Below are 15587 nucleotides of genomic sequence, written 5' to 3' on the forward strand. Positions count from 1 at the left end.
GGTTTCAACATATGAATTTGGAGGGGCCACAACCATTCAGACAGTCGTCCAGTGTGTAATAGGATTTCTCTTTCCTTGCATCTTCCCATGTTCAGAAGAGTGGGAATAGCTTTCCGCCAGGCATTTTGCCTGCTTGGCCTCAGACTTTTCATTGCTGTTCCTAGATATTCTAGTTGTTCGGGGTGTGTGGGAAGGTAGGACCTAGGGGGTGCAGAGGGAAGGACTGGCTTTCCGGATGTGCGCATCAGGGGTGGGAGGCAGGGTCTGGCTCTGTTGCCCAGGTTGGAATGCAGCGGAGCAATCTCAGCTCAGTGCAACCTCCGCCTCCCGGGCTCAAGCCATCTGTCCACCTCAGCCTCCCAAGTAGCTGGGACTACAGACACACGTCGTTACACCAAGTTAATTTTTGTATTTTTGGTAGAGATGGAGTTTCACCATGTTGCCCAGGCTGGTCTCAAACTCCTGGGCTGAAGCGATCCACCCACCTCGGCTTCCCAAAGTGCTAGAATTATAGGTGTGAGTCACCATGCCCCGCCTGGATGGTCACATTTTTAAATGAAGGTATATGAACTACTATTTTATAGAAAAGTCCAAGTTTTTTTTCTGCTTCTCACTTTCCAGAACTTCCTAACTTTCTTGCTGATGGTTTGTGAGGCTGGATATCAATGAGGTGGTCATGGTTCAGCATGTTCTGACCAGATCAAGCTGAGAAGTGTAACAATTTTGGTAATAAAAGTGCCAAACAATTTTTCACATCAGTAGACTCCTGGTTGAGTCAACAGGCAGATGATTATTGAGAAATCCTTCTCCATAGTCCCTTGTTGTTTCTACTAGGTTAACTTATTTGAGAAAGAAGGCCCAAGGGCCAGTACACTATATGTATGAGCATTTTTCATTGCAGAAAAAGCACTGATTGTAAATCTACTTAGGTTTATGCAGAGGCCTGACACAGACAGGAGGATGGTACAACCCTGTGATTAACGCACCTCCTACCTTTGCCTTGCCATTCAGTCCTGTTGGGAGGATTGAGGGAGATGGCACAGACGTTGAGGACTGAGCTAAAGCTGAGTCCTCAGACAACAATAAGAACCATTCCTGGAATGGAGTGTCTTATGTGCAAAGGCCTGGAAGTATTGGTGATTACAGGGATTTGACGATACTGCGAGGAGCTGTTTGTGACTAAAACATACGGAACTAGTCGGAGCATGGTGCGAGACGAAGCTCTAAGGAGGTCTTTCCTTAAGGACCTTAAATGCCATGGGGAGTGGTCTCAGGTTTTTACCTTGCAATCAGTAGGATGCTATTCAAGAATTTGAAACGGGCACAGTGGCTCACGCCTGTAACCCCAGCACTTTGGGGCGCTGAGGCCTGCGGGTCACCTGAGCTCAGGAGTTTGAGACAGCCTGGGCAACACAGTGAAACACCGTCTCTACTAAAATACAAAAAAATTATCTGGACGTGGCAGTGTGTGCCTGTCATCCCAGCTGCTCGGGAGTCTGAGATGGGAGAATCACTTGAACCCGGGAGGCGGAGGTTGTAGTGAGCCAAGATCGTGCCATTGCACTCCCGTCTGGGCAACAGAGCAATTCTCCTCTCAAAACAACAACAAAAAAGGATTTGATACAGGAAACATATGTTTACAATCTGGCTAGATGGTAAGAGACCAAAAAATAAAAAATAAAAACTCCAACATCATCCAAGAAGTGTCTGAAAACAATGCATGATTCAATGTTAAATGGCTGGGCGCTGTTGAGTGACAGTCATGAAGAAGATAAATTGCTGTGAGCTGAAGCTATCAGGGACATCTTCCTGAAGGATGAAAGACCAACATGGCACCTTGAAGAACAGACGGAAGAAAGGGAGACGCCTCACTGCTGTAGCAGGGGATTTCTGTTACTCACAGATAAAGGCTAACGGAAAAACGTGGACCATGCTTGTTGTCCTGGCCACACTGCAGTAGATGTTGCCACCTCTTCCCACGAGAGGAGACGTGAGTGGGCGTGGTCTAAGGGAGAGCCGCTGAGTGTTTCCAGAGAAAGGCCCTCAGGATAGGATGATGAACAGAGAATCCACATGAGGCAATGTTGGCGCATCCCAGTGTGGGGACAAGTGTTAGACACTCCAGAGTTTCAGAGCATTGACTTACTGAATCCATTCTACCCCTTGAAGGGGTGTCTAGAACCTACTCAGTGAAGCATTGAGCTACATCTTGGCCAGATCCTGGTCTCTCATGTGGACACCTATTTGCCTGCCATATTGGCTTCTCTATTCTAAAAGACCTTTTCCCAGAGGGAGTGAAAATGTATGTATTTTTCTGGAGCTTTGTTGATTCACAGCTGCTCCTTGATGCCATTAGGCCTGATAAATGCCATGGATTCTTCTAAGAAATCAGAACCCTTGGCCATCAGCATGAATTGTATTCCTGGGGATGAATTTGCTCTAGAACAAGCATTTAGTTTTGCTGGAAGTTATTCCTGCCCTTTCTAGGCCTAATCATACGAGAAGGTGTGAATTTTTCCTTTTGGATAAGAGGAAAAGCAATAACAAAAGGAACCTAACCCAAGCCCAGAACAAATCAGCTCCAAGCAAAAGGAATTTTACCAATGCATGGGACTCTGCCAACACTTCCAACAGTGATGGGAAGTCAATTGATTAACTCAGCTAGTAAATATTCTACATTGCAATAGATTCTGTCCTGGGGATACAGAGGTGAACAAAAGCAGCATGGTACCTGCCCTCCTGAAATTTACAGGTGGTGAAGGAAAGGCAAGTCAGCAGTTTGGCAATCAACAGATGTTTTTGCTTATGTGTGCTATTATCCTAAAGAGCCCCGGTCTGAGCTTTGGATGAGGTTCAGCTGCTGCAACGTGCTAGCTGGGTGATTGAATTCTTCTGAGATAAATTTTTAAACGATAAAATGTGGCCAAAGCACGGGAAAAGCAAAGAGCCCCATAGTTTAATATAACTGAGCAGCACAGGCTAGATTTAAAGCGTCTTGGAAGAAAGGGTCCCTGCATTTGAAGAACTTTGATTATACTCTTCAAGCTAAAGCCGTGCATCTTATACTGCCTTGATGAGCAAAGAACTTTCCTTTCCACCTGTTCAGATTTGACAGCACCACGCCACATGATTTAGCCTGGACTTAGCAAACACCCACCGATGACCGAGCTGCCGTAACCATGGAGTGCTCGTCAGCATTGCCCCTCGCGTTCGTCTTTGTCTAGGCAGGATTCTCCTTGACTCTGATTGGAATCGCAGCTGTTTCGACTCAGGTTGGAGGTGCGTGGACGCCGGCTCAGTGCCTGCCTCCCCTGGGTCAGCGTGAGCTCCTACTACCGTTTCATTCCACAGGCAACACAACTCTCAGTTTAAAAGGAAAAGAGGGAGAGACATAATTGAACATAGCAGTCCTCGGTGCTTGCTGAAATGCTAAATGAGGGGCCTATGTTTTTAAGAGCACTTTCTAGGGGAAACTCTGAAATTGCAAGCTGCAGCCCTTTCTCTCTTCATGCTCTGTTTGGCTGATTTCCAAAGCATTGAGGCCAGCAACTGAAGGACTGAAATGTAATCGGTGGTGATACGTTTGTGCCACATGAAACATTCTCTGCCTCCAAAGGCGCCAGAGGCTGTGGGAAGCAGCACATCAGTGACAGCTCCTGGCTGCTGGACTCCGCAGGGAGGGAAGGAAGATTGGTCGCAATGGTAAGAAACTCTGGAGTTTTCTACAGACCTAGTTTATTACCTGGGAAAGCATACTTAGCCTCTGCTGGTGAAAATGGCTGTTGGTAGCATGAGACTGAACAGTCACTTGAGCTCTGAGGCACTGACCATTTTTTCCTAGAAGGGCAGGAACACTCTTTTCACCAGAGCACTGAATTTTGAAAAATGATTCCTTTCATGTCAGAGGTAATGGTGCCTTGTAATTAATAAGACCCTTTGCTGGGCTCTGCCAGGGAAGGAGAGTCCCACGGTGACCTCAGATGTAAACCCTGATTAACGCAGTCTCTGAAGCGTGCTCTTTCCTCTCAAAGTAATTGTGATTTCCATGAGATGCTTCAAAGAAATTGTTGTCTGTTTTCTCGATGTGTTCGTGTGGGGTGCAGACCCATTCATCCCTAAGCAGCTTGCTTTGAATTGTCACCGTTCTGTGAGCTTCCGTGTTTACTGGAGGCATCAGGCATTACTATAGCAAACTTCCCCCTGATTTTTTTTTCTTTCTTTTAAAACTATCATAGGCAGGCTGCAACAACAGGAACCCAAGTTTTCAAAGAAAGAACGATCTGACTTTGAAGGAAGTGTGTTTGATTCGGTCCCGTAAAGCAAACATTCCCAGGGTGAGGTGATCCTTGCTGTAAACTTGAGTTCTTTGGATGAGGCTTTAGAATTCACCGTGGAAGTGACAATGTGCTTATCTCCTGGTCTCTGCTCTCCGGGTGTCTTTTCCAAGTGCCTCCTCCCAATCATGCAGGATACAAGGGGGAAAACACGGGAGGTGGGAGGAAGAACCGGTGTGCAACAATGGGCCACTAAACATTTTCTCGAAAGAATGAATGGGTGAAGGATGTTGATAATAATAAGATTACATAACATTGAGAAGAAAGTAAAGCCTATTACTGTTGAGAGAGAACGCCTGAAATATACGTATTTGACTGCACAGCTGATGTGTGGGAAATGATGTCTGTTTATAATCCAGATCAATGAAGAGACTGGTGATAAAGGGAGGGAGGGAATTTTTGGAAGTGAGTTTGCCTCTCCAACAACTCAGAAAGGGGGAAATGGGAAACCAGATCTGTGAGAATCATTCCTCCCATTCCCTGCCTTCACGCTCCATCCCTAGATCACCCGTAGGCACACAGACCAGAGAAATTGCTGCCAAGACAAAGCTCAGATTTTTCCCTCTCTAGCTGACATCTCGTGCCATTTATCATCTCATCCATTTTAACAGTTCTTCTTACCTGTTGAGGAGTCAAAATAAAGACTCCCTTGTTTCTCCTTCATCAGCAGGATGGGTTAAAAATAAATAAATAAAAAAGCCACATAGCCAGCATGAGGATTAAACGGGACACTGAGTGCTTTGGAATGTTTTGCCTGAATGCTTGAGGCATAATCATTCCTTTCTTCCCTTCATTAGCCTGAGAACATTCCTTTAAGGATTATCAAGGACGAGGCTGGAATGCAGGCCCCTCTCTGGCCAGCACACTTTGAGCATGGGCGTTGACATACACATAGTGACACTCACCTACAGTGTTCGGGGAGAAGTGAGGAGCAGGTCAGGGGCTGAGATCACTGAAGTACAGTCATAGTACAAGCCGATGAAAGTATATAGACCTCCAAAGAGAGTGAACTTTCCTTTGGAGTTGTGGGAGGGCTCAGTGGGAACTAAGAGACTCACTCACTGCAAGCTGTTTACATCCAGGCCATCCCCTGGTCATTTTGATTAATTACTATTTAAAAGGTGGGAAAAAAGTACCCAATTCGACATTGACATAAAATTTTGGTCTAAGTGAGCTCTTCTTAATGACAGACACTAAAATGGCAACGATTTTACAGGGAAGGCATTTTGACCACCTGGCTTTTGCCAAGGCAACCATGTTTCACCTTTCATTTTAGTGAGAGCTCTGTAAGAGACCACTGATGGGAAGAGGAGTGAATCTATAGATTGGATTTTCATTAAATCCCCTCCATGATGAAAAGAAACCAATCATGTTTCTCATTGTGCAAAGGTGATCAGTTATTTTACTTACCCACAATGAAAGACGCTGTGTTTAAAACGCTCTCCTTGACCTCATTAGAATCAGGAGCATGTCAGAACTTGCTGGATGTTATACCAAACAAGCCAGCCCAGCTTCGGCTCTGGCCTCTGATTACTTAAAAAACTTCATTTTAAGTTTCATTTACAAATTTAAAGGAAATGCAGATAATTAAATCTATACTACATAATTGCAGATGACTTTAAGATATTTCAAAGCAAGGAAAATGTGTGGAAGTTCTCAATAATATTTTACAAAAATCAAGGACATAATGTGCTGTGTGCTAAGTGTTTTAAATGCGTTAGTAGTCCCCATTCTTGCTTTTAAACACATATTTTAAAATTGTTGCCCCTGTTGCATTGAGGTAAGACACATGGAGTTCTATGCTCTCTGAAGGGCACACAGCTAGTGAGGTGTAGTGCCAGGGTGGGAATGAATGCAGGCTGGCTCTGGGGCCCTCACCCTGAAACCACCTCATCATACAACCTTTCAAAGTGAAGAGGAAGACAGCCAGATGTAGATGGGGGCCTGAGAGCAAGTTACAGAAACTTTCAGTGACCCAGTCTCAAAATTTCTACTCATCTTTGACATTTCCCTCCTTCTGTTCTTTGTTCCCATTGTCACTTGTTTTAGTTTCTTTGTCATTTGCTCATGAACACCTTATATTCCCACTCAGACCAATTTCCCTTAAACAGCTGTGTCTAACTGGGAGACAGTCTAATGTAGGGAAAGAGGATATAAATTTGCTCAGACAGGGAGTTAAATTTCTTTTTTCTTTTGCTTTTTTTTTTTTTTTTTTTTTTTAACATAGAGTCTCACTCTGTCACCCAGTCTGGAGAGCAGTGGCACAATCTCAGCTCATTGCAACCTCCACCTCTGAGGTTCACGTGATTCTCATGACTCAGCCTCCTGAGTAGCCAGGACTACAATCATGTGCCACCACACCCACTAATTTTTGTATTTTTTAGTAGAGACAGGGTTTCACCATGTTGGTCAGATTGGCCTTGAACTCCTGGCCTCAGGTGATCTGCCTGCCTTAGCCTCCCAAAGTGCTGAGATTATAGGTGCGAGCCGCCACACCCAGGATTCTTTTTCTTAATTTTAATTTTTATTGGTATAAATTTGTGAGGTATAAGTATAATTTTGTTATATGCATAGGTTGCATAGTGGTGAAGTCAGGGAGGGAGTTAAATTTCTTTTTCTTTCTTTCTTTCTTTTTTTTTTGAGACATAGTCTCGCTCTTTCACCAAGGCTGGAGTGCAGTGGCATCATCTTAACTCACTGCAACCTCCACCTCCCAGGTTCAAGTGTTTCTTCTGCCTCAGCCTCCTGAGTATCTGGGACTACTGGCATGTGGCACCACGCCCAGCTAATTTTTTGTATTTTTAGTAGAGACAGGGTTTTGATGTGTTAGGATGGTCTCGATCTCCTGACCTTGTGATCCACCCACCTCGGTCTCCCAAAGTGCTTGGATTGTGGGCGTCAGCCACCATACCTGGCTGGGAGTTAAGTTTCTGTGTTACACTTTATTAATTGTGTGATTTTGTACAGTATTTTTAAAACCTTTTCAATTCTTAGCTTTCTTATCTGGAAAATGGGAATAATGATTCTTACCTCCATTGGGTCACTGTGAAGGTTACGTTAATATGTTTGTGTAAAATAGAATGTTTAATTAGGAGACATGACAAGGAGAAAAATTAGAAGGAAGCTCTAAAAATTAGCTAGGTAAAAAATGATACGGATTTAAATTAGAATGGCAGAAAATGAAAAGCAGGAGATGATATGAAAGAAAATTCACCTGCATTGGCCGCTGATTGGAGGTGAAATGTAAAAGGGAAAAGCAATGACGGTGGCATTTGAAGCAAGGAGGAAAAAAAAAAGTAAATAAGAACCCCCTCATTGTGATATTGTAATTCTTACATTACTTGGGGATGCTACCTGTCTTAGTCTGTTCAGGATGCTCTAACAAAATACATCAGACTGCATAACATATACACAACAGAAGTTTGCCGGGCACGGTGGCTCATGCCTGTAATCTCAGCAGTTTGGGGTGCAGAGGTGGGCGGATCACCGGAGGACAGGCATTTGAGATGGATGCTGCACGGGTCCCATTACGTGAGAAAGAAGACACAAAAGCCACTATACAGGGATGCTAGACAACACACCATTGAAGTGGCTGCCGATTAAGTCTAAAGTTGACTGTACAATCAATGCGATAGATAGAAGAGCTAGAATGTAGACGCTAATTAGCTGCATTGCCTAGAAATTAAGTAGGTTCAAGATGGAGGAAATGTGGACTCAAGAATAATATCAAAACTTTCTTCGTCACTTCAGGTTAAGCTGTGATATGGGGTACATCCACTCTTCCTTTCTTTCTCCTTCTCGTTTCAACACTCCTCATTCATTACCGCCTTTGTACTTCATCTCTAACTTCCCATCTTACTCCTTGGACTTAGCCATTGAGTAGGTGGATAATCTTCCCAGTTTACATCCTGGACCGCTTAGGGCTCAGCTCTGGGCAGCTACTTATTGGCTCTATGAAGTACCTAGACTCCCTAAGACCCACCAACCAATTCAACTCCCTTGATGTGCCCCCGCCTGCCCCGATTACACATGGATATAAGAAGAGCATATCTATTTGGAGAAATTTGTTGTTTGCATTCTGAAATTTGCCATGTTTGGATTCATAGCTTGTGTTGCAAAAGTACTTGATTAATTTCTTCTTTTATTTTACCACTGTGCTTATTTTGGTTTCCATAGTATAAACAAAATGTAAAATATATTTAATATATAAAAGTACCTTAAGAGATAGATGAAATATCTGATAGGGGAAAGGGGGAGAATCACATCCGTATATACTTAAATCTCACTTTTTGACTAACTTCAGCTGTATCCATATGGGTTTAATGTTTCTGATGGATACTTCGGTGGATTAATAAGTTCATAGAAAGTATGGCTGGTTCCTTATGTGTTCTGTCATAGCAAGGGCATGCTATAATGCAGTGTTGCTACGCCTAAGACTTTCCCAATTTTTGTTTGTTTGGCATGGAGATGCCTTGCAGAACTGTGTTTACAACTTAAGTTTCAAACTGTCGAAGCATAATGAATGTCCATTTATCCAATCTAGGACTTAGGAGAACTGCCTTTTGAATCTATGTGAAAGTACATGAACAAATAATGGATTAATTCCTTAAGATACTGAAAATTAAATGCTGTGTACAAATTGACTTTACTGGTTTAGGATTATACGTGTTTCCTTTCCCTGCCTCTCTTCTTTGTATGGAGTGTCGATTTACTTAATCAGGGGTTTTTAAGCTAAAAAAAAAACTTTAAGATAACATAAAAAATGATAAAGTGCACAAATCATAAACGTACAGCTCACATTTTTGCAAAATGAACAGCCTTGTAATCAGCACCCAGCTCAAAGAATAGAACATTACTGGTTCCCCAAGCCATCATGTGGCATCTCATGATCCTGATTTGGAATTTCTAATCAAGATCTGCTTATTTTTAAGCTTTAAATACCCTTCTTTATTTTTTGTTTTTTAAAAAAGAAGCAAATAATCCCATTTGTGTAACAGCACACCAGTGGATAGAATGGATATAGTACCTGGATGCTGCATGTAGATGGAAATTTTGAGGCACATGCTCACCACACTGCTCGCAGTGGTGGAATCTGAGAGATGTTTTAGAACTTTCTTCTTAGTTCTTCTTTTTTTCTTATCTAAATAGAGTTTTTCATGATAATGGATATGTGCAGTTTACCAAAAAAAAAAAAAAAAAAGGCATTTTTTAAAGGAACTCAGTACTTTGGAGTAAGCCTTTGGAATGTCTTATGATGGGCATTGGCTCAGGTATCTTTTAAATCACTTGGCAACCAAGTCCATGCCCTAGACACTTTGTGCCCTTAGTGGGGAAGAGTTCTGTGCTCCTGTGAGAGGCTCTCTAAGCTGTTAGCAAGAGGTGGTGGAGAGAATGCTTCACTTTTTGCTTTATATAGAAGCTTACGGCTGAGCTATACTAAATGTACTAGAAACAGTTGCAAATAGCAGAGATAAATTATAAATAGCAAAGATCAAAAATATGTCACAAGTTAATTTTCTGTTTATCTTTGTAAGGAATACATTGAATCAGAAATAATGTAATCGCTTTTCTAGATCTTTCACATTGAGATATAGCTGACTCTTCGACTTTGGCAGGGGATTAATTTTAAAGAGTTGCCAAGTACAGTTGTGAGATCTCTTGGGCTCTGGCCGAAGGTGGGTTCAGTGACTCCCTTGCCTAGAATGGCCCACCACGTTTCCCAGGAAAAGGGGTGTCTGTCTGATTCTTTTTTTCCAAAGCTTTCTATTACTGTTACTTTAAAATGTGTCGAAGTAATATATCCTTATGCACTCTAATGTCAGGAATTATAAATTCTTATTTCATCTTAAGGGAAGATGAAAAAGGGCTGATAACTCTAAATCTGACATGTAACTGAGGAAACTAAGACAAGCTTAATAAACCAAAGTAAGTTTTTTGAAAAATTTTTTTTTCTGATTACTAAAGAAACATATGGTAATTTTGGAAGATTCATAACATGCTGAAAAGAAAAGTGAAATCATTTAGGGCTAATAACTGTTGGCTTTATGTAGAGAGATATATAATATTTTAGCCTTTTTCATAGACACACACACACTAAACATACACAACACGCACATACTAAACACCACATATATAACATGTTTACTAATGGCAGTAGGTTAAATCTTTCATCAGTTATATACTTACCCTGCATTTACTACTATTTTAAATTATGTTATTATTTACACTATTATCCTATTGTACTCTTGATGGCTAGCACCATGCATGGCACATTACTTATTTGTTGAAACAACCAAACAGTGGATATCATACATTCTGCTTAGCCCTGATTTTTTTCAACTTAATTTATGATAGCTATTGTTCCATATCAATAAATACAACTCACATAAATGTAACTCATCATTTTAATGGACTTGGATGGTTTTCCAATTTTCCTTCCAAATTACTGTTTATAATAACGTTGAATGGGCATCTTTGTACATACAAATTTAAGCAATTGCCCAAACCAGTTCTCTTTGTATTTCATTCACACGATATCAAGGGAGTGAAGGACCTGAGGAGAGTAATGGATAGAGCAGTCAGAGGAGGCAGAGTGAGGGAAGAGGGAGAGATGAGTGTTTTCAGAAAGAAACATAGTGTTCTATGCTCAGCGTGTGAACTGTGTTTAGTCTGAGTTAAGAAGGCTGGAAGAGGAGGAAGAGAAGTCTGTGGATGAGTCTCTCAAGGTAGCATACCTGTTGTATCTTAGATCCTTTGTAGCTAAAATCTCTGTGACTCTGGGGCTGGACCCCTTGCAGGGCAAGGACACTCCATACAGTTTTGCTCTTCATATGGTCCGTTTGGCCCTTATAATTGGTTAACTGCATTAGATGTTGATAAGTGGTTTGTAATCTATACCTGATCAGTTTACAGTGCAGTCAGCCTCATGTGAGTCATGCTCACTCTTTAATTATTCCACATCAAGCCCTGATGATTTAGGAACTATACTTAGGTGGGGCATAGCCTGCCCTGCCCAGCATCCTAAGGGGTCATTCCAACCCCACAGCTCAGAGCAACTTCGTTGGCTGGTCCCAGTTAATTCCTGTGACCAGCCACCAGCGTGGAAGCTCCTACATGCTTGGTGCAACCAAACCTCATTCCCTTCCACCAGGGTGACTCAGAATCATGCTGCTGCCTAAAAATGGATGAATAGAAATATCTGTTTGAAAAAATGAAAGATCTTTTTATTAAGGAATGCCTCAAGTAATTGTCTAGTTAATCTCAGATTAAACTATATCCTGCAACTCTTTCTGCTTGCTAACATCTTAGAACAGGAGCTCCATTTATCCCCTGTTCCACTCATTAGGTGTTTCCAGTTATTATATAAAGTGATATTTAAAGGATTGAAATATATACAAAAACAGCCAACGCTGGGCTCAGCACCCAGGAGGTATTTAGTACTGAACTGTAATTTGGAGTTTCCCAAACTGAACCTTGGTCAGTGGAGAACTTTCAACTGCCTGTGGCTTACAGTGTCCCTGTTTCTCTTTCTCTTAATCATTGTGGAGCAGGAGGATTTTGTTTTGTTTCGTTTCATTCTCAAACATTTATTTAGCACTTATTGCAGGCATGACCCTTATTCTGGAAAATTGGAGTTGAGCAAAAAACTCATGGAGTTTTCAATTCAGAGGAAGACAAGACAAACCCATTTATACCTGCAATCCATAGTGTGCTCCACAGAAAATTGGATGGCCAGATAGACCAGTCATTTCTGCAGAAAGACATCATCTCTCAACTGTGATCGTAGAAGCCTTCCTTTCTTCCTCTCTGGCTTCCCTCATGTTTATCTCTTCCCTAGTAGATATTTATGGACTGCTAGCTGCTCACCAGATTCCATGCTCTTCTCTTTTTCCTGGACACATGGCTAATCTTCATTCTCCCGCTAGTGCCTGAGATCAGTCCAACTACATGTAGGCAGAAATGATGTGGCTACTTCCAGGCCAGCCCATAAAAACTTCCCATGAAGGTGGAGATTGCAGTCAGCCAAGATCATGCCACTGCACTCCAGCCTGGGTGACAAAGCAAGACTCCGTCTCAAAAACAAAACAAAGCAAAATAAAACAAACAAAAAACTTCCCATGAATGTGCCCCAATGCTTTTTCCCATTCCATTCTGTTGTCTGAATGGGAGACCCTGAATGGCCAGGGTTACTTGGAAGACATGAGTTGAAGATGGCAAAGATACCATCAACCTTGGTCTCAGAAGGACCTTGCTGAACAAAGCCCCCTTCCCCTGCTCCTTCCCCACATGCAATTGACTTGGACTCTATGTGAGCCAGAAATAAACTTTGCTTGTAAAAGCCATTCTATATTTTGATCTATTTGTTAGAGCAGTGAGTGAGGTACCCTCATTTTTTCAAGTCCCTGATAGGTCTTAGGCACTGTGCCAGGTGGTGGGGATACAGTGGCAACCGAGGAGCTAAACGATAAACATGTAAACAAACATGAGAGAACTAAACAGTGAGTATGTAAACAAACCAGAAATGATGCTTCTGCAAATGGTAAGAAATTCCAAAAAAACTCCAAAGGTCATGTTGTTGTGATTAGCTGAAGACTGTAAAACACAAAAACATATTCATGCTGACTTACGTTTAAGAAAATTTTATGATGAGCAATGATGTCCTTAAAATGATGACATGCCGAAACCCCTGGCAGAAAGTCCATCCATGCTTCCTGAGCTACAGAACCTGGGGGTGCACAGGCCTCTAAAAATCAGGCAGGCTTTTCCATCTCTCTGTGTGTCTCTGACTACGTCTGCCTCACAATGTCTACTCCATCCTCCTGTTTATCTCTGAAGACTCCCACTCACAACCCGTTCATTAACACATCAATACTTAAGACCATTCCTTACTGGACACTCTCCCAAATGGAAGCCTGACCTCAATGACTGGAGTGTCTATAGCCCGATTCCAAATACCTAGAAGTAAGCATGGGAATGTACACCCTGTCCTTTCTCTCTGTTGTGAGCCTGGATTCAACCATTGATGTCTAGGAGGGAAAGTCATAAAGTCATATGGCCTCTCACTTAACACAGGGCATGCGAAGAGTGTCTGAGAAGGGACAGCCTCAGCACAAAGAATAGCACACCTGCCACCCTCCACCATGAAACCAGCATTTGCACATGCTTCCCCTTCCCTTGCATTTTATTCTAAAGATAGTTTCTGGGCTTAATTTTTCTAATGTGCCGGGCATGGTGGCTCATACCTGTAATCCCAGCACTTTGGGAGGCTGAGGCAGGCAGATCACCTGACGCCAGGAGTTTGAGACCAGCCTGGCCAACATGGCGAAATCTCATCTTTGCTACAAATACAAAAATTAGGGCCAGGTGGCTCACGCCTATAACACCAGAACTTTGGGAGGCTGAGGAGGGCAGATCACCTGAGGTCAGGAGTTCAAGACCAGCCTGGCCAACATGGTGAAACCCTGTCTCTATTAAAAATAAAAAAAATAAATAAATACCTGGGCACTGTGACAGGAACCTGTAATCCCAGCTATTTGGCAGACTGAGGAAGGAGAATTGCTAGAACCCGGGAGGGAGAGGTTGCAGTGAGCTGAGATCATGCCATTGCACTCCAGCCCAGGCGACAAGAGCGAAACTCTGTCTCAAAAAAATTAATTAGTCAGGCATGGTGGCTCAGGTTTGTAGTCCCAGCTACTGAGGAGGCTGAGGCAGGAGAATTGCTTGAACCTGGAAGGCAGAGGCTGCAGTGAGCTGAGATCATGCCACTGCACTCCAGCCTGGGCGACAGAGCAAGACTCCATCTTAAAAAAAAAACAAAAAACCTTTTTTTCTAACACACAAAAAACCACACATGTCACACTGTCCCTGAATGGAGATTACCCTCAAGTGGACCTCATATACTTGTGCATCCAGAGGAGAGTTTGGGGACTTTTTAAAAGTTCCTTGTTCCTTTTAAAAAGTATCAAGCACCATAATCAAGGATACCTCTGAGTGCCCCCAAACTCTTGCAACCTTCTTCACTGTTTCACAACCATTGGAGTAAATGATAACTTAGACTTCCGTAAAGTTAAAAAATGGGAATGGTAGAAGCAAGTGCAATTTTTTAAATGAAAGGAAGAGGTAATGCTCCTCTACGATAGCACCATTCATTGCTTAACGAGTCTGGAGCTTATAGATACACAGTGGTGAGAGCGTGCACTCGGCTCTGCTAAGCACTTTCTACGATGCGATCTTCGGCAGGTTTCTTAACTCCTCTGTGCCTCAGCTTGTTTAAAATCATAGCTACTTTAAAGGGTGACTTGAGAATTAAATCAGTTAATATTCACGAAACACTTAGGGTATTGATGAAGCCGACACATAGTAGGTACTTACTTAGATGTTTGAAAACTAAAATTTTTTATTTAAAGGCAAAATCTTGCTCTGTAGCCCAGGCTGGAGTGCAGTGGTGTGATCTCGGTTTACTGCAACCTCCACCTCCTGGGTTCAAGTGATTCTCCTGCCTCAGCCTCCCGAGTAACTGGGACTACAGGCGCATATCACCACATCTGGCTAATTTTTGTATTTTTGGTAGAGACAAGGTTTCACCATGTTGGCCAGGCTGGTCTGGAATTCCTGACCTCAGGTGATCTGCTGAACTCGGCCTCCCAAAGTGCTGGGGTTATAGGCGTGAGCCACCATGCCCAGCTTGTGCTGTCTTTAAGCACAGAATTTTGAAACAGTAGAGAACTTATAGATCATCTTGTACCTCCCCTTCATGAGGCTACTTAGGTCCCAGAAGGTGACATGACTAAGCTGAGATCACATATAAACCTTCTGACAAAGGGGTTCAACTTTCAGGCTGGCTGGCTTGGTACCCTCATACCCCATTCTCTCTTGCTTATTCTAAGCATACTTTGTCTAGTGGTTTAGCTTCATAATCCAAATCCATCATCCCAAGAGCCTTCTTTTTGTTCTTTCAAATGTCTAGATTAACTTTTAGAAAATGTCTTACAATAAGCAATAGCAATATTTGCTTACATGGTAATGGGTAGAACATGGTGCAACCTCTTGATGGTCTAAACTGTAAGATTTTTTTAAAGTTGGACACTAAGGCAGTGACAAGACACATTGCCAATTAGAACGTAAAACAAATGCCACGTGAGCTTTTATCCAAATCCTTAACCCCTTAAGGTAAGCGTATTCTAAAAACTTAGGTCAATAAACATCAAATTTCTTTATAATTAGCTTGCATTTATATGCTGATTGTCTTCAGTT

At 42.4% G+C, this 15587-nt stretch overlaps 1 protein-coding gene across 3 annotated transcripts in view; it reads left to right on the plus strand.

Annotated features, from left to right (window-relative positions):
* PLD5 (phospholipase D family member 5) overlaps positions 1-15587 on the plus strand; it is a 377410-nt gene that overhangs the window by 61864 nt on the left and 299959 nt on the right. For 2 of the 3 annotated variants that reach the window (XM_032242219.1, XM_032242220.1), the window contains exon 1: positions 1592-3702. The exons of the other annotated variant lie outside the window; for it this stretch is intronic. In XM_032242219.1, the coding sequence (XP_032098110.1) occupies positions 3700-3702 (3 nt within the window). In that variant the 5' untranslated portion in view covers positions 1592-3699. Of the gene's footprint in view, positions 1-1591; positions 3703-15587 lie in introns of those variants that run through there. 3 annotated transcript variants of the gene reach the window in all.

This window comes from Sapajus apella, unplaced genomic scaffold (genome assembly GCF_009761245.1).
Source record: "Sapajus apella isolate SASKATOON/1434 unplaced genomic scaffold, GSC_monkey_1.0 scaffold49, whole genome shotgun sequence".
Lineage (NCBI taxonomy): Eukaryota > Metazoa > Chordata > Mammalia > Primates > Cebidae > Sapajus > Sapajus apella.